The sequence below is a fragment of the Glandiceps talaboti genome, chromosome 20, assembly GCF_964340395.1.
Source record: "Glandiceps talaboti chromosome 20, keGlaTala1.1, whole genome shotgun sequence".
NCBI classification, from domain to species: domain Eukaryota; kingdom Metazoa; phylum Hemichordata; class Enteropneusta; family Spengelidae; genus Glandiceps; species Glandiceps talaboti.
In genome coordinates this window covers 2,946,942-2,970,655 of record NC_135568.1, presented here as the reverse complement: position 1 = coordinate 2,970,655, position 23,714 = coordinate 2,946,942, and the positions used below count along the sequence as shown (strand labels likewise).

Below are 23,714 nucleotides of genomic sequence, written 5' to 3'. Positions count from 1 at the left end.
TGATTGGGAAAGAATGTAACTTGACTTAACATGGACGCGTCACTAATGTAAATTATCTTCAGATTATACAAATCGTCGACTCTTCACCTCGTGCCCGTTGTCCAAACCCTTTATTTTTCTCGGGTATAATAACAGACATTTGCCTCAAAGTGTCTTGCTAAACAACACCCGAAACTGCCGTTTGGATATGAATGGCTAAAGTTATTGGGTAAGGTTTTAACCACCAGCCAATCTAGGTGTACTAATGGGGAACTAGTAGAATAGAGGTTGCACTGTGAATGCTTTAATCCTATGAATTTATACAGGGTGCGATAGATGGCATGCCTCCCAGGGAGTTGTGGGAATATAAAGGGGCGTTGTTCATCTATAGATCCATGCTAGGGGTAATAATTGTTAAAGCGCTTTGAGTGAGTGTTATTTAAAAAAAAAAACATAATGAAAATGTAGGTATGTTAATTAGCATACTTGGGGTTCTCTATATTTTGTAAATTCAACCTATATGTTCAATTTTATCAGAATCATCAAAACGCGTATTTTCTGCTACATAACTTGTAGTATAAAGTCCCGCGTGTAATTTCAAATGTTTACATGTTTTCCGTAAAAATAGTCCTTTGTAATTGGCTTTGCGTCAAGGATAATCGCTTCATCTAAACAGGATTTACAACTAACGCTAACATCAAATGTGTATTTCGGTAAACTGAGACACGATCCGTCGTGTATATAACTTTTGATGAGCAGCTTTGGTCTTCTATCTCAAAGATTGAATCGCAAGATGCGCAAAGGTTGGAAGTTTGAAAGGTCAACTAGACAGCATATACATGTACATGACAATCATTTGAAGTGATGAACATCTGTTGTAAGGTGTGCACTGCATTTAAACTTCAGAACAGTTGTTATGTCTAGTTTTAACATACCAACATCTACTTCCATTTTCATTTCAAGTTCATTAAAGACAATTCCAACATGTCATACGGTGCCTGGAATTAAACGTCTGTTAAATTGTACAGCAAAAAAAAGACGTCAACTAATAATTAAGTCATCGCATTCATTAAATGAGCAGCCCATTTCATATCGGTTTATTTTGATTGTAGGATTCAGCATATAATGTTGACATTTGAATCCGCCAAAAACATCGCACGAGGCATTGTTAATGCTACAAATATGGAGTATCACATGGACTGTTTGGATTGTATTGCTGGAATGATTTTTTAAAACACGTGCCATTATGAATCGATTATGCGTTTCAATTAGGCATGTTTGTTTTGAACAACTGTCATTTGATTGGTAAAAAAAGTTGATGCACGTCATATGCATGACACGGGAGCAACTAAGTATCTGTATCTAAGTTGATAATAAATTGTTATCTGACATAAACGTTATATTCGATTTATAATTACCCATCGTTTGCCAATCATCATATTAAATCAAACACCGACGTCTCAGACTGGACGACATATTTTAACACTGTTTCAGTTCATCCAATCAAATGATGTCCACTGTACAATGTAGCCATCAGTCTCGACAGTTCAGCCATGTGTTGGTCTAAGGTCCTACCTGTACATTTCCCGCCTCATCGTAGTGCAGATACGTTTACATATGTTATATATGGATTTTTGAAGAAAACAAATATTTTGAAATTTAATTTAATCAGAATGGTACAAAATTGCGGACCCACTTGAATTTCTGGGGATGAATTTATATAAACGACAATTGAATCAGATTTGTGAAAATTTGGTGTGTAGATAAATACTGATAACCACATGTTCAAATAGCTTGATTTTAGTATTTCACAGTTTAGAACAACAACTTTCCTAGACGAAAGGTCTGTAAGTCTACACAAACAGAAATAGTACAGTACAGCGTCTCTTCCTTGGTCGTGCCTGAGGAAAACTGTACAGTGTCATTCAAATCCCTTACAATTCATAGTCGCCAGAAAATTGTTAATGCTGTTTTCATAGAACTAACTAGTCCTTGTCGAAATTTATCATCGAAGTGATTGTCAGCATATCGATGAATTTGTACCAGATCCTGGTATAGTTTAAGTACAATATTTGCTAAGCACTTGTTCTCCTCGTTCGAAGATCACAGCCTCGTACCAGCCTCATTAAATGTTAATAAAACAAGTGTTATTGTCTACTTGAGTGACAATTTTACCTACTTTGATAAGATAGAAGTCATGACATGGTTACAAATACTTCAAAATAGTGGTATGGATAGTGATATATACTTAAAAGTTGTATGTATTCATTTTGTAAAATGGTGTTAAAGCGCCCGATGTGTTATGACAGTGAAGTACCGAGACGTCTCTTTTTGTCATCGATTACTCTCCCTAAAACTAGTTTAAGTTGGTGTTGCTGAAGTGGTTTCACTAACAGAGTACTACCCTTACTCCAGAACTCAGCATGTCCTCTACATTAAGACCTAAACACATAATTGTTTGGTTCCAGTTACCCAACCCCACCTAGCGTTTAACTCCCGACCCTAAACTTTTTTTTACGTATAGTATAAACGATATGGGAGAAGAAGAAAAATAAAATTACAGAAGTTGTGAAGTCCCATGAGAAATAGTGGATGCGGAAACTGACATCAACTTAAAAAAGACAAAAGAAACTTCTTCCAATTTGTAATGGCTGTACATCTGATAGGAAGAAATAAACAACACAGAAAACATTCGGTAAACAACAGAAAACCTGAACTAGACACTCACACAGAAAAGAAAAGTAATAAAATAAAACAAAAAATCTACCTACCCCATCTATTCTAAAATTGAGCGTAATCAGAACCACACAATTTTTGTATTAGGCCTAAGCAGTGTTATATACATAGCTGTGAAATATCAAATCAACATGCCAGACTTATATTATCGGATTTATTGCTAAACTTTAACATGAACCTCTTCGGTAATATATCGTATAACCAGATTTAAACTGAATGCCTTCCGTATTCAACAATATAAAGATGAATATAAAGATTAAGTAATATTAGGACATCTACAGTCCTCGGAGCGTCCCACCTGGCTTCGCGTTAACACGGAGCGTCGCACTACCAACGAAAGGTTAGCCTTATGTGATCGATGAGGGCGCACAGTACAGGGTTATTCGAGTACAATTATGCAGTAGATATCGATACAGTGTCATGTCAGAAAGTGAAGACTCCTCGTGACCTAGGATTAACCTGGACATTGACCTAGGATTGACCCGAAGACAAAATATTCGTACGTTATATATAAATTAGTGAGGGTTTAATTTGCATGTAAATTAGTTGGCAGTGAATTATGAGGAATATAAATACAGACTAGAGAATTAACACGTTCGGTTGGCGTATGGCTGGATATTGAGGTAAACATAGCCAGTATGCAGTTTCGTAGTAGACAAGACCTGACCTAGCACAGTTAGTTACAAGACAGCGATGTGGACATTTTAGCTAACGGGTCGCAAAATATTTATATCCTGAACTCGCCCTATATATGTAATTGCACATAAGTCTGAAGTTTCCTGCTTTTCGTTTTGTTTCTTCCAATCACATTCACTCTTGAGTTTCTGCCAATCAGATTTGTATTCACTGTCAGTGCACATACTTATTATTTGAAGCCAAACTTGTAACACGTGTTAGAACCCCCACTTTGCACGTTGTGTCGCGGTGGATTTGGGCAAATTAATTAGTCTGATTAATTAAAATCCGGTGTAGTGTGCAGAGCGCGTTCTCTTTTTTGCTGTTACGTTCACTGTCGTTTGTTCTTTGGTGAGCTCACGTACAGATGTACAACCGACATTTGTAATAATTGCCGATATTTGTATAAACCGATCGCGCGAAATGTGTAAACGTGATTTTATTACAAATATCGGCGTTATTACAAATGTCGGCAGTTATTACAAATGTCGGTTGTACAGAGCTCTCGTATGGAACGAGCGCTCACAAAAGAACAAACGACAAAGCATTGAACAGCAAAAAAGAAAACGCGTTCTGCACGTTGTGGCGCGGTGGACCGGATTTGGGCCAATATTAATTAGTCTGATTTAATTAAAATCCGGTGTAGTGTGCAGAGCGAGTTTTCTTTTTTGCTGTTGCGTTTACTGTCCTTTGTTCTTTGGTGAGCTCTCGTATGGAACGAGCGCTCATAAAAGAATAAACAACAGTAAACGTAACAGCAAAAAAGAAAACAATAGTCAAGTTGGATTTGGGCATGTCCCCATGATAATATTTGCAGCCACAACCAGAGTGCACTGTACCAGGTTTTCAATTCTGCCAGGGCCAGGTACGCTAAGAACGGACATTCTATCCGGACTGGAATTGAAGCGAAAACACGTTTTTAATTATCGTGCTCCTATTCCTGGGCTAAATGTGCTTGTTGTTAACCTGTAAATGGGTTTGAACTAGAGTGAACTGTGTGCACTACGCTTGGACAATATGAACTTTGAACTTTGACTGAAAATACTCGGACTTGGCACAGAGTGCGTATACGGTAAATGGCCGTTGCCTGACATCAGGTATACCGTATAGTACGTAGAGTGAAATGTGTGCACTCTCGGACAATATTAACTTTGAACTTTGACTGAAAATACTCGGACTTGGCACAGAGTGCGTATACGGTAAATGGCCGTTGCCTGACATCAGGTATAGTACGTAGAGTGAAATATGTGCACTCTTGGACAGTATTAACTGTGAACTTTGACTGAAAATACTCGGACTTGGCACTTACCAAATGAACATTTTTTTGTGAACTTTGACTGAAAATACGCGGACTTGGCACTTACCAAATGAACATTTTTTGTGAACTTTGACTGAAAATACTTGGACTTGGCACTTGCCAAATGAACATTTTTGTTGCAGCATCGTCGTCACTGAATAGTTCAGCAATCGTGAGTAAAACAAGTTTATCGATATTTTAAGTTGAATACTCCGAGTTAGACTGCAATATGTCGATGTTATAGATTTTTTGTGGTGTGTGTGTGTGTGTGTGTGTGTGTGTGTGTGTGTGTGTGAGTGAGTGAGTGAGTGAATGTGTGTGTGTGTGTGTGTGTAATTGTCAAATGGTTTCACCTGAAAGTTATTCCTTCCAACATTATTTGATGGTACAGCGTTACTGGTATGAAAATAATACACCGTGCACGTGATTCCATCAGCTTTGAGATCTTCGGAAATGTTGCTGAAGTTTATAGCACAGTTATTGAATATTATTTTCATAAGTGCATGCATTCAGTGTTCGCTATTTGTACTCTCTACAACTCCATTCTAAATTGAGGGTGGGCAAGGGTTTCCCAAGAACGATGTACAGAAAAAAATAACAAGTGTTGAATTACAAAGTACGGAGGTAAAAAAACGGGACCGAAAGTATGCGCTTCAGTGCTACATTGACGTATCGTCTGATTAAAAATACGCACTTCTATTCAAAATAGAAATATTGCTTTTTCAATGAAAATATAGAGCAATATGTGAATGAATAACATATGGTAGTACATGTACAATGTATAATTTTGTATGCCATACCACTAAGTATCGAAACAGTGAATAGTACGCGCATATATTCGGAACGGGAACCCACGGGGATCTGTTTTGAAACGGTGATGCACAGCTCGGTGTTAAACAAAATCATATCAATCTGTAAAACATAAATACACGTACAATTACAGAAATTTAAATAGCCCATTACAGTCTAATACCTTTGAAGCAACTAGTGAACTACCGGTATACCGCGTTGTTCATCATACATCCATCCAGTATTAAACTTAACGAATCACGTAATTTACAACATTGCATGTTCGCGTTGAGCTGATGAATATCCCGTGACATTGGCCGACAATTAAACGAATGACCTTCATTGTACTTTTAATATTCTAAATTCCCCAGTTCAAAGGGGACATTCATTCTTTCCTTTTCCATCGACAAACTTTGACCTTCGTGGGCCTGGGACCCCCCCCCCCCCAAAAAAAAAAAAAGGAAAAGCAAAGAAGAAGAATACACATTGTATTCTGATACGGTGACTGCTATTTTTGCAAAGTCCTGGGTATACGAATATAGGACAGATCGCGTTTAGTGGTGCTTGTATTGAATCCTTCATATAATTACTCTACAGTGGTATCAAAATAAACAGTGATTACGCAGTACGCCGACCACTGAATTACGATTTTACGGACTATTTATATAATATTGCAATGTTTTACAAATAACGAAAAATTAAATGGCCCGATTACGAAGTGCGAAAATACCCCTTGCCCACCCTCTAAATTGTCAGGTTAGGTCAAGTCAAGAGTCAACTAAAGGTAGGGCAAGCGCAAGTAGGTTCAAGTAAAGGTAAGTCAAGCAAGATCGTACAAAGTTTTGAAATTACGCCCGTGGTGTACAATTTGCGATTTAATTCTACCATAAAGAATCAAAAGCCGCTTGTGAATGTCAACTGTGTTTTGAAAGGTTGTTATGAATATATGTACGATAGAGTAGACCAGATTTAAACTGAATGCTTTCCGTAAGGGTATAGTCTTGCAATTCCATGATTTATGCAAGAAATTTAGCTCTATATCTGTGATTTTTCAAGTCCTCCTCGACTTCACTCGGCTTTCGTGATCCCCTACATACCCGGGATATGGCATGTGCGTGTTGAACTTCCTTCTGTCCCACCACGAGTTTACAAGTCGGTCTGTCTACTCGTTGCATGTTGCATTTTCACTACGGGAAAATTGTCAAGATTTTGTTGAGTGGCGCGCCCTAACTGTACACTAATTATATAGAGGTCAATGTATAGGTCACCATTATTGATACATTGACGCGAAATTTTCTTCGTAGGCTAGGCGAGGCTTGGTCTATTTTCCATATTTTGACCACATACATTTGGGTATAAATTATAGATTACTACACTTGATAAATATGTGAGAGTGTATTTATATCCTGATACACAGTATCTTGGAAATATTATGCAAATGGTTGTATGCATACATCGTATTTAAAGTTGCATTTCCAACATCAGCCAATTTAATATGCTATTTTTTTATTATACTAATAAAACTAGTAATGTAAAAATCATACTTGGTAAACAGGAAGTCATTGGCTCCACTGTCTAAAAAGTATAACTTTCGAAAAGTAATTTAGAGTCGAAATATGTTGTTGTCATTGATTAAAAAGTAAATAGTAATTTATTGCATTTTATTACGTAATAAGGTGCATGTACATATTCAAGTAGATACCACTCTTTGTATTGTTCTTGTCTCCCCTAAATTTAAAGAAAATTCAAATAGTTTTAAAGATCTTACTGCATAGTAAGAATATGGAAAATATGAGAGCGACATGTTGAATATAAAATATGATTCAGAAATACAAATATGAATACATATACAAATAGCAAATTGACAATGTTGTGAAAACATGTGACTGCTTACAATATGCACGAATTCCTTGTACATCACAAAAACATTGTTTAAGTGACCCAGATTTTTTATTGAATTTACCAGTTTTACCAGATTCCCCCCTTCCTGTTACCAGGGTTCCTCAAGCTTAAAAAACAACAACTGTGTACTTTCCTTTGCAAACAGTGGTGGATAACACTTCAAGAAACATTAATACATTCGTACTTGCTTCTTTCTTAGGTAATACCTTCACTTTGTTCTTAATAAATTAGAATGCACCATGGAAATAACCTCTTTAAACTCGTTAAACGTTTCCTTTACTTTGTTTCACGAAAGCAAAACTTATTCTCAATTAAAATCAACAACAAAACCGTTTAGGCTCACCGTACACACTTTTGAAATAGAGGTCAAAATGATATCAAAATTTAGTAATTTTAGAATTCAATATGGCCGCCACATACTGTGGGCAAATGAAAGATTAACGATTATCTTGAAAATAAAACGGTGAACCCTACATAACTTTTAACATTCCATAATAACAATGGACAAGACTTCACAAGCACTTTGATTTTCAGGGAAATTTGTCCTTTAGGCTTATTCTACCTAAAGAGTGGGACAATTTCAGTTTTATCAACCATGTCTGCTTTATCTGACTTAGGTCTTGCAGGCTGAACGAATTTCAACTTAGGTCTTACGTATTAAATGGATTGCAAAGTGCCATGATCACCCACCATACTTGGATCTTATGTACTGAATGAATTTCCACTTAGGTCTTACTTATTGGATTGCAAAGTGTCACCCACCATACCAGTGATAGTGGTATTTACATCATAATTGGCTCATTCTACTGTATGATCAATATTGGCAGTGTTTGATATGATGAAACGTCTGTTATTATGAGTCCAGGTGTGATTGTAGAGAGAAACATCGCAAGATAATATCGCTAGCTTAGCAATAGGGAACTTGCAAACCCGCCATGTTGAATGTTGCATCATAGGAAATGTGATAATAAATTCTAATGAATCGGTATTGCAAACAATACTGTTACATTGTTTACAACCACGAATTTTCAATTCATATTTACCCTGACAATTGTGGGAGGGTTTTTTTTATTGATAGCTCCAGATAAGGTATAACGATAACCACAGATAATCCCATAGTCCTTTGTATCTGAGCATGCTCAGTCTGGATTGCAAGTTCCCTATTGTTGTTGTCTACATATTAAAAGCTCAATAGTCGATTAGAAATATCTGTAGCATCAGCCATTTTTTTTGTATCACTCAATTTCACTGCAGAAGATGTCAATAATTACCAATATAAATACTCGTGTTTACATTTTAACTAATGTCTTTGACTAACTGTGCAGATTCCCATACATAATCCTGTAAATCAATAACTTCTCTTTAAAATGAACACATCAAGAATTTGAATCATTGAATGTTAAGACGTTATTGACGGGGTGACAACCTTAGGTCCACGGAGTGGTAGTCGAAGACGTCTTTAAGACGTTATCCACGGAGTGACAATCTTTGGTCGAAGACGTATATCTATTAATCATAAGGAATCACTCCTGAAGGGAACATTCGCATACTCAGCAGACAATGTTACTTAACGTGTAAAGTATAAAACCAAGAAATGTGTACAGTTGTTGAAGTGAATCACTGACTGTTGTATGTATTATCAACCTTCATGATTTAATTTGACACGTGACAATAAGTATTGTTAAAACAGTTCCCAGCAAATATAGTATCAGAAACAACCTGTCCATCACCATGGATACCTGTTTCCATTCTTTCCTAACACATTTCTCTCTGTCTTTTTCTTCATAAAATGCTGACACTTTTTTGAACTCTACAAGCAGATGAAATATTGCATGCGTATCGTGAAAATTAGATTTCTTTGTCTCTTTTGTATTTTCTCGAAAAGACCCATTTGTTTGAAGTTTACGTGAATCGGCTTGCAACACTTCCAACGATTCCACTGCTTCGTGAATGGTACACTTGCAGGGCAACTCCGAATTGGTGACAGGTCGTATTTTTTCTAACTTGATCCGTAGGACCCTGGCAATGAACTTCAAGATGAATTTTCTCATCCAGTCTGGTACCGGTGACATCTCACCTCCATTGAAATGTAAATGTAGAACAGTGACTGACATTGACAATGACAGTGTAACCATTACCATGGTCATAGCATAGTACTGACCTACAAGATATGAATAACGTTAAAGTGTCAATGATTTTAATGAACTATTTTACGTCAGTGTCTATGTCTGTCTGTCTGTCTGTCTGTCTGTCTGTCTGTCTGTCTGTCTGTCTGACAGTCTGTATGTCAACAAATATATGTCTACATACATACGTACGTACGTACGTACATACATACACTCATTCACATATATACATACAGTACAAAATGTAAAATATTCAGTACACAAGTTACTCAAAAACACATTGTCGAGCTCAATAGCCTGATAAACAATATCGCACAACTACTAGTGTGTTAATACAGTCTAATATCAGAAGATAATTGCAAACTAACCGATTAGAGGAACTTCGCTTGATGGTGGCATTGCCTCAGCCAATAGCAACAAAAACACAGTCAGAGACAACAAAACCGTTATTCCTAATGTGATTTTCTCGCCTGCTTCAGCTGGTAAAAAGAATGTCAACATTGTCACTGAAGCCAACAAGACACAGGGAGTTATTAAGTTGAAGAAATAGAAAATAGGGCGCCGCCGTAGGTGAATAGTGTAAGTGACATCAGTGTATGGAATACCGGGAGCATCCGGGTAATGTTGAACGTTGCTTTCTTTCGTCATGTATTCCATGTCCCATTCCCCATCGCTAGTAAATACTGAAATGTCGCCTAGAAAGGAAATTAAAGAAATAATGAAAAAAAGGAGACTAATTTCCAAACTAAAAATAGTTCTAATTTGATAAGATGTTTTCCAAATTATGTAATTACTCATCTTTCATACCGTGGCCTTACATACTTAGACAACTCATTTCGGGAATGGATATTTTGTTGCAGTTCATTGGCTGTCTTATATAACTACATGATACGCAAGATCACGTTTCGTTCTTATTATTAAAGAACCAACATACGCATTATTCATAGAAAATTCAGTCTAAATTGTATTTATTTGGCCATAAATTGCCATATTCAAACCCATAAGACGCGGTTCGGGATTAATATAGAACATATCTCAGTAGCAACAAATCCAGTGCTATTCCAGGAAAGGAATCACAGTTTGTTTGTAATGATACCGTCAGTGAATTTCATCCGTACTAGAAGCATTATTTTTATTACATTTTTGTGTGTTGTTTATTTAAGTTATATCTTTTTTGTATGCTATCAAAATATGTTGTGTGTAATTCACTGCGAATACCCAATGCTTTACTTCTACTATTTTTATATGGTCACAATTATCATGTGCAAGTCAAGTCAAGTTGTAAGTGTTCGAACAGATAACATAGATCTTATACCCTTCTCCTATACGTCTAGATACCTTGAATCTATGTGATTTGTATAGGATGTTTGGAATATGAGTATAATTATCGGAATTGGTTTTAGTTTCCCTAATTTAAGGTTATGCTGGTATAATTTGACGTCTGTGTACATTCAACCAGGAAATACTTTTGAGGAGAGGGTGTTGTCACTTCTCAGTTTTGACTCCTAGTGACAAGACGTCCTACATCACTTGGCTAAATGAAGAAAAATAGGGTACTCAATTATCTACTTATCTTATTTATCATAGACACTGATAAACTGTAAAGTAGATTGTGTTCTTATGCTATCCATAAGTCATATACTGTTAAATATGACCCTGTTATATATATAAACATTATAACTGAATCGTAAATATGCATCAGTTGTTGTAATGACTGTTTTAAGCTACACTTAGTAGCACCGGACATGGAATTGTACAAGTACGCAGACCATTTATCCTACTTCTTGACCATTATGACATTATTAGTCTACGAAGTGCGACAGATGAGATTTTGCAATTCGTCCACAAAGTATGATTGACTTGACGCTTTGTTATTCGGCTGTTGTCCGACACGCATGACCCGCTGAGGTGATTTTATTTGCTGATAAATATGGGGTTCCCACTAACACTTGAAATTCAACGTCATGATGTCAGAGCTGACAATGGGGAAATTACCCCGATTCTCTTATCTGTGTTAACGGACGGCTGGTGCGCCTGATAATTTCCATGCATATTGCAAAATACTACTAGTAGCTATAATTGAGATGTGATATTCGAGGTCGACCCATTCGTTACAGAGGAGATCTCCCCCTTCTTTGTAACAGTAGCAACGCCACCGTTCCAGCTGCTCCAAAATACGTTCTGTGTACGAGTACGTGTCAACCTGTCGTGCAATGAAATCAATTTGCATGTTTAGATTATGCTCCAAGTCACGTAGGGCAACAACAAATTTCAAAAACGTCAAATGTAATAGCTGCAAGCCTCGTTTGCTAACTGAAGTATTCGAATGAAGGATTAAATTCACTTCCAAGTAATCACAATGTAATATAAGGATAATAACACTATGTCGACAGGGAATCAACAGACAAACCAATCAAATGTCAAAATGACTTTTATATAAATATCGGATGTCTGATATACAGACTTCGGGAATAAATTGCCCTACAGAATTCACTTTACCTATATTTGAGTCACTTCTAACCATATTGTATCAACAATATATATAGCAACAACATGTTACATTCTAGACTGAAAGATAGCCAACTACCCTACCAAATCTTTTATCTGAAGATTTTATTTTATGGAGTTTTATTTCCGTAGCTAAATTTAACAAGTTTCAGGCTGCTGCTACTGGCTGGTTATTTGTATACAATAATGTATGTATGCATGTATGTATGTATGTATGTATGTATGTATGTATGTATGTATGTATGTATGTATGTATGTATGTATGTATGTATGTATGCGTGTGTGTATGTATGTATGTATGTATGTATGTATGTATGTATGTATGTATGTAGGTAGGTAGGTAGGTAGGTAGGTATGTGTATCTATCAATATAGCTACATAAATTTATACAACTATGTATCTATATATGTACAGAAAGACGGAGAAGAGGGAGGTGACGAGGTACGTGTGAAGAAATGGATGACTTGAGTAATTGTGTACATATCAATGAAGGTATATATGGACGTACAGCTTACTAATAAATTGTTTTCTAATTCCAATTTACGACACACATGCTAACAAGCAAAAGACAAAAAGCCACCGAAGCGTGATATCGATTGCACATATCACCTTGCATTAAGAGGTTCAGTGGCAGTTTTCAAATGTATCCTTACCGTTCCCGGATATGACGACTTCTGTTCCATCATATTGCCATGGACCAAACTTTAACTTACAGTCTTGTTCATCGAAGGGAAAGTATGTTACATCTATTTGACATTGGCTTTGAAATATGACAGGTGCTGCCCACATCACCGTACCCGTGTTATAGACAACAGCAAGACGATCTTTCATGAAATTACGATATTCGTCAGCAGCACTGAAATGTATGAATTCGACAATTATCCAAATTGACAAAAGCCAGGTTTATAGTTTTGTGTCTTCTTATTATGGTGTCTGTTATTTTATTTATTTATTTATTTATTTATTTACTTACTTAATATTCTGTTTAGGGGAAAGGTAAAGTGTGCAATATATTCAAAGTGCTGGTAGAATTTTACTTACCGAAGCACACTTGTATCACTTACTATTTAAGACCTTCTGGTCTAATTTTTAAAACAAATTTCTTACATTTTTTTGATATTTTGCTGATGAAAATGCAACATTTCAAAAATCCTGGATGGCTATTTGTTTTGTAGTATTGTCACTCGTAAAGTGTAAGTTTTGAAAGAGATAACCAAAACTTGAAGATTATGATGTCACCTTTATCACATTTGCTAAGAAAATAAAACCTCTAAATAGATGAGAAGGTACTATTTGCAGAATTCAAAACAGTTATTCAGACAAAATACTTGAACAATTTGATTATACAATTCAGTATACATACAACTGAGGCACATAATTACCCTTCTATGCAAATTAACTTTGCTAAGAACACCAGAAGATCTAAATTAGTTTAATACCATTGAGTATTAGAATAGTTTAATCAATGTTAATGTATTATATTTGAACTAAGTGAAAAAGGCTTCTGACCTTAGACTATTCCACTTTAACGGGCAACATTATTTGATTTGAGTTATCGTACGCGTGTATGCAGCTGCAAACATAAAAAAGTTATCCAAAGGTGATGCAACACTGTTGGGATATTACGAGTAAGTTAGTGTATCTAACATCATTAAAAATAACATTCCAGTTATTGAAGCTTTCACTTAAGTGAACAATGTATATATATACAGTGTCATACATACGTTTACACAGATATACACACAATGTATAATGACATTCATATGTGAACTTGATTTCGTTAGTGACCTTCGTCAATCGATATATCCACATGTAAGTGCAATGTGTTCGGTGAATTCGAATAATATCTCCTCATGTGTATCCCTTGGGTTCAATTATATATGTTACGTTGATCTTTCTGTTCGCCGTGAGAATATCATCAATCGGAAATGTCAGTTCAAACATGACAAGAATACGTCTAAGACATCACGTGGACATTGCCGGTAGCGTTCATGACAGCTTTCGGAAAGGTATATTGAATAACTAACGACAGATATACACAAAAAGCTCAGTTTGATGTTAAATGCAGCTGTCCCTTACTAGTCAGGTGACTATAAGAATTGAAACAAACAGCAAACAAATGAATTTATAAAACAGATGTTTCATTAAAATTTCCCTCCAGATGAAACAAGATGATATGGTTTCCTGAGTTAAAAAGATATCCCTTCATTTCCTTCAGAGTAGTCAGTAGTCTGGGTGTTTGGTTTATCGTGGTAAGACCAATAAATAATCTCTCACACGAGGAGATGAATGTTTTCCGTTCTCGAGAGAAATCCTAATGAGATTGGGACGCATGGCAAACCTTTATAGAGTTGATATAGAGAGATAGCACCGGTAATTTGGTAAACCAATTTGTAGGAAGTATATTACAATGGAGGCTTAATGAGCAGAATCGTTTTCCATACAACATTAGGACGTAGATATTACTGTCACAATCTGACTTACAATCTAATTTGTACCAAGACGAATTTTGAAAGAGAAATATTATTTACAACGTCACCAGCCAGGATGCAAATGTTAAAGCCATTTTTTAAGGTTGTACTTTCACCATCCCTTACACTATACCTTGGATGTCTTTAACAAATCTTATTTACACTATGCAATCGTTTTCCGGCATCTTTTGTAATTCATCTAGTCTCCAGGTATAAAATATGTCAAAGCCTATATTGTAAACATTTCCAAGTATTTATCTCTGTGACCATTTTGTGCAGCTTATAAAATGTCAAACAATAGTCTAATTGATTTTAAATGTACAGTTATATGAACTAAGATTTTGAGAAATGAAAAGTAAATGTAGCATTTGGAGTACCGGAAAGCGTGAACGCCTGCCCAAGACAAAGCTTTGAAATTGTATTTTCTACTTTACTGTACTGACCCTGTCTTCATCACTACATGTATCACGCTATCGTTTTGCTTGGCATCGGGAGGTTAATATAAGTTCTAAGAACGAAGTAGAAGCAGGTGATTTCTTTTTCATTTTGCATTGAAATGAACACCTGACTGCGCTTGTGTTACACATGAGCAATTTGGGCAAGCCGGGAATGATAAGGCGTGTCTGCAATGACCGGAAAGAACCAAATGTGCTGACCAGAACAGAGAATTTGATACTGAAAGGGTACTTAAAGATGTTATCAGTTAGTATCGGGCCATTTATTCATGTTAAAGATCTTTAGAAACTTAAAAGTAATTTATCAATCTATTTATCAAATGGTTTGCATTGGAAAAAGAGACGTATCTTCAACAATGTATTAAACATTTATACATAGTTACAGTAGCTTTGGGCTATCAGCCTCTTAGGACTCTATGATCCACAGGATCCCTAACACTATGTCATTAGCATATGTGTAGTGAATGAACTTAACATTATTCTTGAATATATGAGTGCATGAAAAACAACCAATTTAAGGTATATTTCAGTTGTATATCTAATTCTTTATACTGCTTCAGTGATGAGGTGGGAGGCAGTTATAGCTGCTGGGATTTGGTCTCGCTATAAATATATCATATGTAATTAAGCCATTCAAAAGCAAATACTTATGATGATAGCTCCGCTTAGTTAATTTCATCAACCAACAGTCAGGATTATATTATATAATTCCAATGTTTTGGGGTCAGACAACAATCTTGGTGTTGAGTGAGACAATTACCGAAAGGGAGAGGGGGATGTCACAACCCAAGCCGTGGGTGATGCAATCATTCCCAGATGAATATGGCTGTCAGGCTACGAAATACTGACGTCTGATAACTTTTCTGACACTTCGGTTGATTAAATTCTATTGAGAATTCTATATAGCGAATGCAATATTCAAAGTAATACTTATAGAATTATTGAGATATCAACATATGTTAAATATGTATGAAACAATTGGAATGTACTGAATGAAGGGATATTCACATACTTTTCATAAAGCACAATATCCGGTAGCCATATCAAATGTGATGGTAGTTTGAGATTTGTCACAGCATGGTATTCCTCCAAACTCCATATAAGGTATTCATCTGTCCAATTCTAGAATTATTATGGAAATAGAGAAAAATTGACACGGAAATCAAATTTTAGTGTAAATATTTGTACTGTCTAACGACTGGAACCGTTAAACTCGTCTTCAATAATATGCTTACTTTTACGTATAGCTGTGACAAGCTTTTGGAATGAAATATAGGGGTTTATTTGAATCAATGAATTTACAATACTGCCGAGAAGATAAATTATTTATGTTAAACTGTTATGATTATCTCCTTTGAAGTTGTTTTGAGAGGCTATAAACATGTGATTGTTGTTTATTTCCATTTAGATGATATTATTGTAAGCCACAAAAAATGAGCAAAATGTATGGATTTAGATTAAGGTTTAGATTTGAATATTTTCATGAATATGTATGAAACATGGTTAGACAATTTTACCACGTGCGAGCCAAAATGTAAACATTACATGATGTGTTGCTTGGCGTTCTATGGACTGACAGGTCACACATGAACCCCTGTTTATTTGATGCTGAGAACAGGATTGAAGACGTCCAAAGGCGCCATTATTGTCTGCAGTTTTTCAAATTTTAAGCCTGTGCAAGTATAGTTGTGTTATCCACTAATATTGTTTTTATGCAGTCGAAAAATATTCACGACGTACGTATTTTGTCAGTAGTCGTCTTCAAGTCGGAGTGACTTGACTCGGGGTGTTACAAATTTACAGCTATTGCATAGGTCTTTAGCATTAACATGTACATTTTAAAGACAAGTATTGTCACTTGTAAGTTTATGTCTTTCCATTCTTGCAGTTAAAGTGGCCATATGGATGAGAATTTGGTATTTATTTTGGATTTTTATTTGATAAAACAACTTCACTTTGTTTTTATACTTGAAAAAATAATGTGAAATAACATATACTTAGTCTATGTCCATAACTCAATAAACTGCAAAACATTAAAAAATGTATAAAATGTTTGTTATTGTACGTACAATAACAAACTTTTTACACTTTTTCCATCTTTTTGCAATGTATTGAGTTATGAACATGGACTTGGTATATGTTCTTTCACATTATTTTTTCAAGTAGAAAAACATAGGGAAGCTGTTTTATCAAATAAAAATCCAAAATAAATACCAAATTCTCATCCATATGGCCACTTTAACAAGTGATATTATTTGTTACATTCAACTCCCTTGATTTTGCTAAAACAACAAGGAACAGGGAATTGTGATGGTAAATGTTCAAAATAAACTCATTAATTTATAGAAAACCTCAAGGGGACATGCTTGTGGTAATTTATCCATTTAAATTTGAACAGCGTTGCTAGGTTATGCATACCAAGTAGTGTATATTTCGAAATGTAATCACACACTCGAGTAAAGATTACAGTATAATTGATGATAGTGTTATTAAGGCTGTATTGATGTGAACGGAGACATGATAAAGAGTGATACGTAAGAATACATTAAATAATATTTGATAAGATCAATTATTTATTTTAAGCACTATCTAGGCAAAGAGCAGTTACATATGTATGTATGTATGTATGTATGTATGTATGTATGTATGTATGTATGTATGTATGTATGTATATATGTATGTATGTATGTATGTATGTACGTACGTACGTACGTGTGTGTGTGTATGTATGTATGTATGTATGTATGTATGTATGTGTGTGTGTGTGTGTGTATGTATGTATGTATGTATGTATGTATGTATGTGTGTATGTTATGTATGTATGTATGTATGTATGTATGTATGTATGTATGTATGTATGTATGTATGTATGTGTGTGTATGTATGTATGTATGTATGTATGTATGTATGTATGTATGTATGTATTTATTATGTCTGTCTGTCTGTCTGTCTGTCTGTCTGTCTGTGCATGTGTTTGCGTGTGTGTGTGTGTAGGTAGGTAGGTAGGTAGGTAGGTAGGTGTGCGTGCCTGCGTGTGGGTGTAAGAATAATGAAATAACCGCATACTTACAAAGGTAAGCCATGTATTTATCTTGAGTGTTTGAACTCGTTCATCCTAAAGAGTGAAGAAAACTTAAAGTTAGACTAATTTCTCCTTAATCAGTGTGAACATATTTCAGTAATGGAACTAGTGAATCGAGGCTGAAGGGTTATGCTCCAACATGATAATTGTTGCATTCCAGTGTTGTATTTATTAGATAGACTTCTAGGGTTTGAGAAAACTGCTCTTTTATGGCTACGGTCATCAATAGAGAAGGCATTGCATGTTGATATTAACATAACGTATGTAAATGTACTGAAATGATGTTTTCAAAGAGGAGTGTGTGTCAGGGACTCGGGATATCCAAAAGAAAGAAATTGAATGTGATGCAGAAAAAATGGTGAGACATGTTGATGAGCATGAATACTATTGTGGCTATTAAGAGGTTAGATAAAATTGGTTAAAACCGTCAATATTGTAATAGTTTAACACTGTACTTACCATATCTATTATTTGTGAGAGATAAAGTTGCATATTTACTTCAGTAATTGTAGAAACATTTCTGACAGGTCTGATAATTGAGCTGTAATTAACCAATAGTGTCTCTAAAAGCTGATAATGTGCATCTGTACTCAAGGCTTCTGTTAGAAAAATAAATTCATATTAACATTCATTTATCAATTTGTCTTTGTTTTACATCCCACATATTGTATGCAAACTGTATTGTATTCATAAATAATCATGATAAATAATAACTTATAATTTCTTTTAAAAAGTGATTACTTGGCCTCATTATGTATACAGAATTAGGTGTAAACTAGTCTGGAAAGAGGTATTTTCTTATTAGTTTTCATTAAAATCAGGTGCCGCTGCCACAGATGGAATTAAGGATGCCGTCACACCGAATATGCTGACTTTAATAAGATAACAAGTGATACTAAAAAATTAGGACTATGTGTACAAGCAGAAGAAAACGTTTGGATTTGGTACTTGATATACATAATTGTTGGATAGATTTCAAACTTAAATTCAAGTGGTTAGGGGTCCTTTTACACTCAGAATGATGTATCCATTTTCATTTTCCGAAGAATTAACACGAATTTATTTTTCATGAATACTAATATTAAAAAATATTTTCTGTATAATCACTGTTTTTTCCTATACCATAGAAATGTTACTTGTATGCGAGTTATAGAAAAATGGCTTAATTGTTCACAAGGATTGAGGATGAACTAAGTTGCAGTTTTGTAGCAGGTTAGATTGGGTGTATGATGGACACTAATTGTACATAATTTACATAGGTTTTTAATCCAATGCCATTACTCAGGCTGTCATGGCTGAGAAGAATGTACAATACCAACTATTCATTTTTTAAAAGTAAAAACAACGGAGACAGAACAAGTCTTTCAAGTTGCCTGAGGGTTCTTATGACTAGAATGGAATGATGCTAAATTTTATGAATGAAATGATGTTAAATTTTATATATCCCATTTGGATGTCAAAGCTCTTAAAATTATATTAGTCTAAAGACTAATGCCAGTGGGTAGATTTATGTAGGTAATTCTCATTCCATTTTTTTTCACTTCCAACATAAATCAGCAAGGGAAATATAGCCTTGGGCTATCATGTATGAACACTGAAAATATGAAAATAAGTGGATTTACCTTCCTTGGAATCTGTTACAGCACTCAAATAATGATCACCAAATATCTTAAATCTTAATTTACTTTGATATTATGTATGGTATTTGAACATATTCCAAAATTTTGTAAAAGTTTCTATAAATCTGAGAGCATTGCCGTTCTATAAGTGTATAATTTACAATATAATCATGTCTTATGTTTACTCTTAACTAGTCAAGTAAACTTGTAGGATGTGGGCACGGCATGCTGCCAAACAAAAGTCGAAGGATGACAATACCTCTGGTATAAGACCTTGACTATATACATTAGCTATTTACGTTAGTAGAAATGCACGAAGGTCTAATAGCTAGAGTATCAGCCAAGTTAGATTCTAAACATTTTCAGTGCAACTTGGGGAGAGTGAAAAGTGATCATACATTCATAGGAAAGTAATCACTGATAATTAAACTTGGGAACTAATTATTCGGTCATACTTGTTAGAGATTAAGCTCATGTTATTGTACCATATTACAATTATCATGTGACCGTAGCGATAAAGATATAATGATTAAGTGGAATAAAAAGTCTGGAACTACTCAAAAGATAAACTTTACTTAATTTGTTTCCCATATAAAATCAACACACAATCATCTTATAATTTCAATTCGATTCATTCAATCAATTGACCTGGAATTTTTTCGATTGGCGTTTATTTACCTTATTATTATTTTATTACACTGTACAGTTACATTGAGTAGATAATTACTTATCTGTGTAAGTAGTGATATGCTTAATTTTAATGGTTCAACGATAGTGAATGGTGTGCAGTCACCTATACGGTATTGTTGTTTTAAGAAGGTAAACATAACTTTTATAAATTGTTTAAATTAAAACACCAACATATTCAATATTCACTGACCACAATCTTCACTCGATTCTAAATATACATCACTTTACTCACATGCTACAGCGTTATCAATAGAGTATGTAAAGCTCCCTAACAATACTATGTAACCCTTCCTAACATTAAATTTAGCGATTTGTTTCAGAGAATACCATTGCCATGGCATGTTCATAAATACAAATGCTTTCCCATCCATATTAAGCACAGTAAGGTATCCACATATCAGTCGCTGTAATAATGTTTTTTTAAAGTAATTAGTACAAGTGAAATCAGTAATTTGTATTGCCTGAAACCTAATACCAATACAATTCAAATCCTGAGATAATTAGGCCTCCTCAATTTATATAATATTTCACCCAACTATCATAACCTACTGATGGTTTACACACATTAAGTTTTAGTTCAAGGTCATTGCACGTTAAGTGTGTTCCATTATCATCTCAAGTATTTCTGACTTCTTGGTCTCAAAGTAAGAGTCCGCCATTTGACGAAAACTCATAAAAATGATCTTTTCTAGATATGTAGAAAGGTAATTTCACAGTAATGATTATTTAAATGTTATCGTGATATCAACTTTTGGAGGAGATTTATGAAATGAGACTTTAATTGATTAATAGACGCAAGTTGAGATAAGGAACGACGATTAGAATCGTATTCCATTTCAAAAGACCGGAAGTTTATCTCCACAGAGATTAAACAATCACTGCTAGAATCACAAGAGAGTGTCTCCACACTCGTTTCTATATTGATAAAAGCAAGACCTAGATCTTTAAAAGCTGGGTCAAGAAACAGTTCGGGAACCATTTCAGTATTCACTAATTTCTTTTACGAGTTTAGGAATTGTACAAGTGGGATCTGTCTAATTTGTTTAAAAAATATTAGATTTTGGTTGAAAGATTATGATGACATTTGGTGATGCCTTTCGCTACAATATATTAGAAGATAAGATCAGTAGCTGAAGTCTTAGATGATTAAGAATAAAAACAGCGCATCACTGTATTGTGTTTGTATTGTGATTGACAAAGTATGCGCATCACTGTATTGTGTTTGTATTGTGATTGACAAAGTATACATGGTTTACTGAGCACCTTAATACAATCAAGGAGTAAGATGTCTTCAGTGATTACCAAAGTAAAAGATGAGTAGGAACTTGGGTATAACTAGAGCAAGTGATGTTATCAATTGGTTGATTTATCGATTTACTGACTAATTGATATGTTGGTCTATTTTTAACACACTGGTTGTATTATATTAATTCAGCGTCGACCAGTATCTTTTGCAAAAAGCTATGATTAAAACAGCTTGTTAATTTAGAAAATCATATCGTTAATTTCTATTACATACAGAAATAGATTTTCGCTTGTTTCATTGTTTTCAGCTTTCGCCAACTTTGAGTAACAGTGCTCATTTGGAGAAGTTGATGACGCATTATAATAAATGCTCTCAAACACATTATCAATAGTTCTCGATGATATATTATAGATTACTGGAAATGATAGACCACGAAAGTTCCCTCCTTTGGAAGAAATTACAGAATTGATTAGTAATGGAAAAATTGGTATACCGTAAACATCAGACTTAGGAAAATGTTGAATATATGCTAAACTCATAACATCACGTCGAGTAGTACGTGTCGTCTGCTAAAGTTTACTCAGAGTGATTAGTGGCTATAAAATTGATGAATGGATTTTCACTTATGTGTCATCGAGCTATTTGATGAGTATATATGAGAGGCATTATGTGATGAAGGGAGATATAGTCATGTGCAACGACTGAGAACGACTTCTAGCGTATAGATAAGCTGAACATTGCAGACTTCGACGAGACGTTCTGCAATTACTTGCCAAAAGCTAATTTCAAGTATAGCACTAATACGTGGATGGGTAAACACCATGTGAATACAAAACAGGTTAACTTTCAGAAGGTATATAAACCGAAGAGAATGCATGCCTTGTTTTTTGTCGATGCAAATATTGTGAAATTGTTTATATATATCGTAGTGTATATTAAATCAGGTATGTATAGTATGTCACACCAAATTAGATGTTTCTCCTTATATTTGGACAATTCACGGCGTTGGTTTCTCAATGTCTAGTCCAATACAGTAACGTTTCCGTTTCATTTCAGCATCTACCATGATCAATTGACTTCGACTCAACTTCATGGATTTAAATTGTAAATCAATATTTATCACTAAGGTGTCTAATATGCATGACCCTCTTGTGTCCACTTTAAACACAAATTCAATTACTTTTTAATTAGAAATAATCACAGACATTTACCTCTGAACGAAATCATGATTAAACTGAGTATTGAAGAATGTGACAAAATTGACACATGGTATAGTTGATAAATAGTGTGTATGTTGTAGATAATACCCAGTAACACATACAGGGTTAAATAACAGGACACGATTTTTGTAGGAGGTCATCATCTGTGTATGATAATTAATCAGTATTACCACAAACACTGTTGATTTATTTTCTCTAGTTTATTACTATATGTCATTAACTTACAAATAACATTCATATGTCTTACACTACTAGGCCGAATATTCCCTTTGTAAATATAGTATGAAAGACTGAAAAATGCTTTAAACATCAAAAGTTATCTATCTATCTATCTATCTATCTATCTATCTATCTATCTATCTATCTATCTATCTATCTATCTATCTATCTATCTATCTATCTATCTATCTATCTATCTATCTATCTATCTATCTATCTATCTATCTATCTGTCTGTCTGTCTGTCTGTCTGTCTGTCTGTCTGTCTGTCTGTCTGTCTATCTGTATGTATGTGTATATGCATGTATGAATGAATGAATGTATGTATGTATGTATGTATGTATGTATGCATGCATGTATGTATGTATGTATGTATGTGTGTCTGTGTGTGTATGTATGTATGTATGTATGTATGTATGTATGTATGTATGTATGTATGTATGTATGTATGTATGTATGTATGTATGTATATATATATGTATGTATGTATGTATGTATGTATGTATGTATGTATGTATGTATGTATGTATGTATATATGTATGTATGTATGTATGTATGAATGAATGAATGAATGTATGTATGTATGTATGTATGTATGTATGTATATATATATGTATGTATGTATGTATGTATGTATGTATGTATGTATGTATGTATGTATGTATGTATGTATGTATATATGTATGTATGTATGAATGAA

General features: G+C 34.5%; 1 protein-coding gene across 1 annotated transcript; it reads right to left on the bottom strand.

The window, feature by feature from the left end:
* Positions 1-9,024: 9,024 nt before the first annotated feature.
* Positions 9,025-22,802, bottom strand: LOC144450960 (neuronal acetylcholine receptor subunit alpha-9-like). The gene is made up of 7 exons (XM_078141718.1): positions 22,787-22,802; positions 18,480-18,619; positions 18,009-18,053; positions 15,951-16,060; positions 12,666-12,868; positions 9,873-10,199; positions 9,025-9,539 (listed from the first exon to the last, which is right to left on the bottom strand). Exons 1-7 carry the CDS (start codon positions 22,800-22,802, stop codon positions 9,025-9,027), a joined length of 1,356 nt encoding a protein of 451 aa, XP_077997844.1.
* Positions 22,803-23,714: the final 912 nt, after the last annotated feature.

Coding starts and splice junctions, on each gene's coding strand:
- LOC144450960 (XM_078141718.1), bottom strand. Junction 12,869..15,950: donor GATATTGTGCTTTATGAAAA/GTATGTGAATAT, acceptor CATACATTTCAG/TGCTGCTGACGAATATCGTA. Junction 10,200..12,665: donor AGTCGTCATATCCGGGAACG/GTAAGGATACAT, acceptor TTTCCTTTCTAG/GCGACATTTCAGTATTTACT.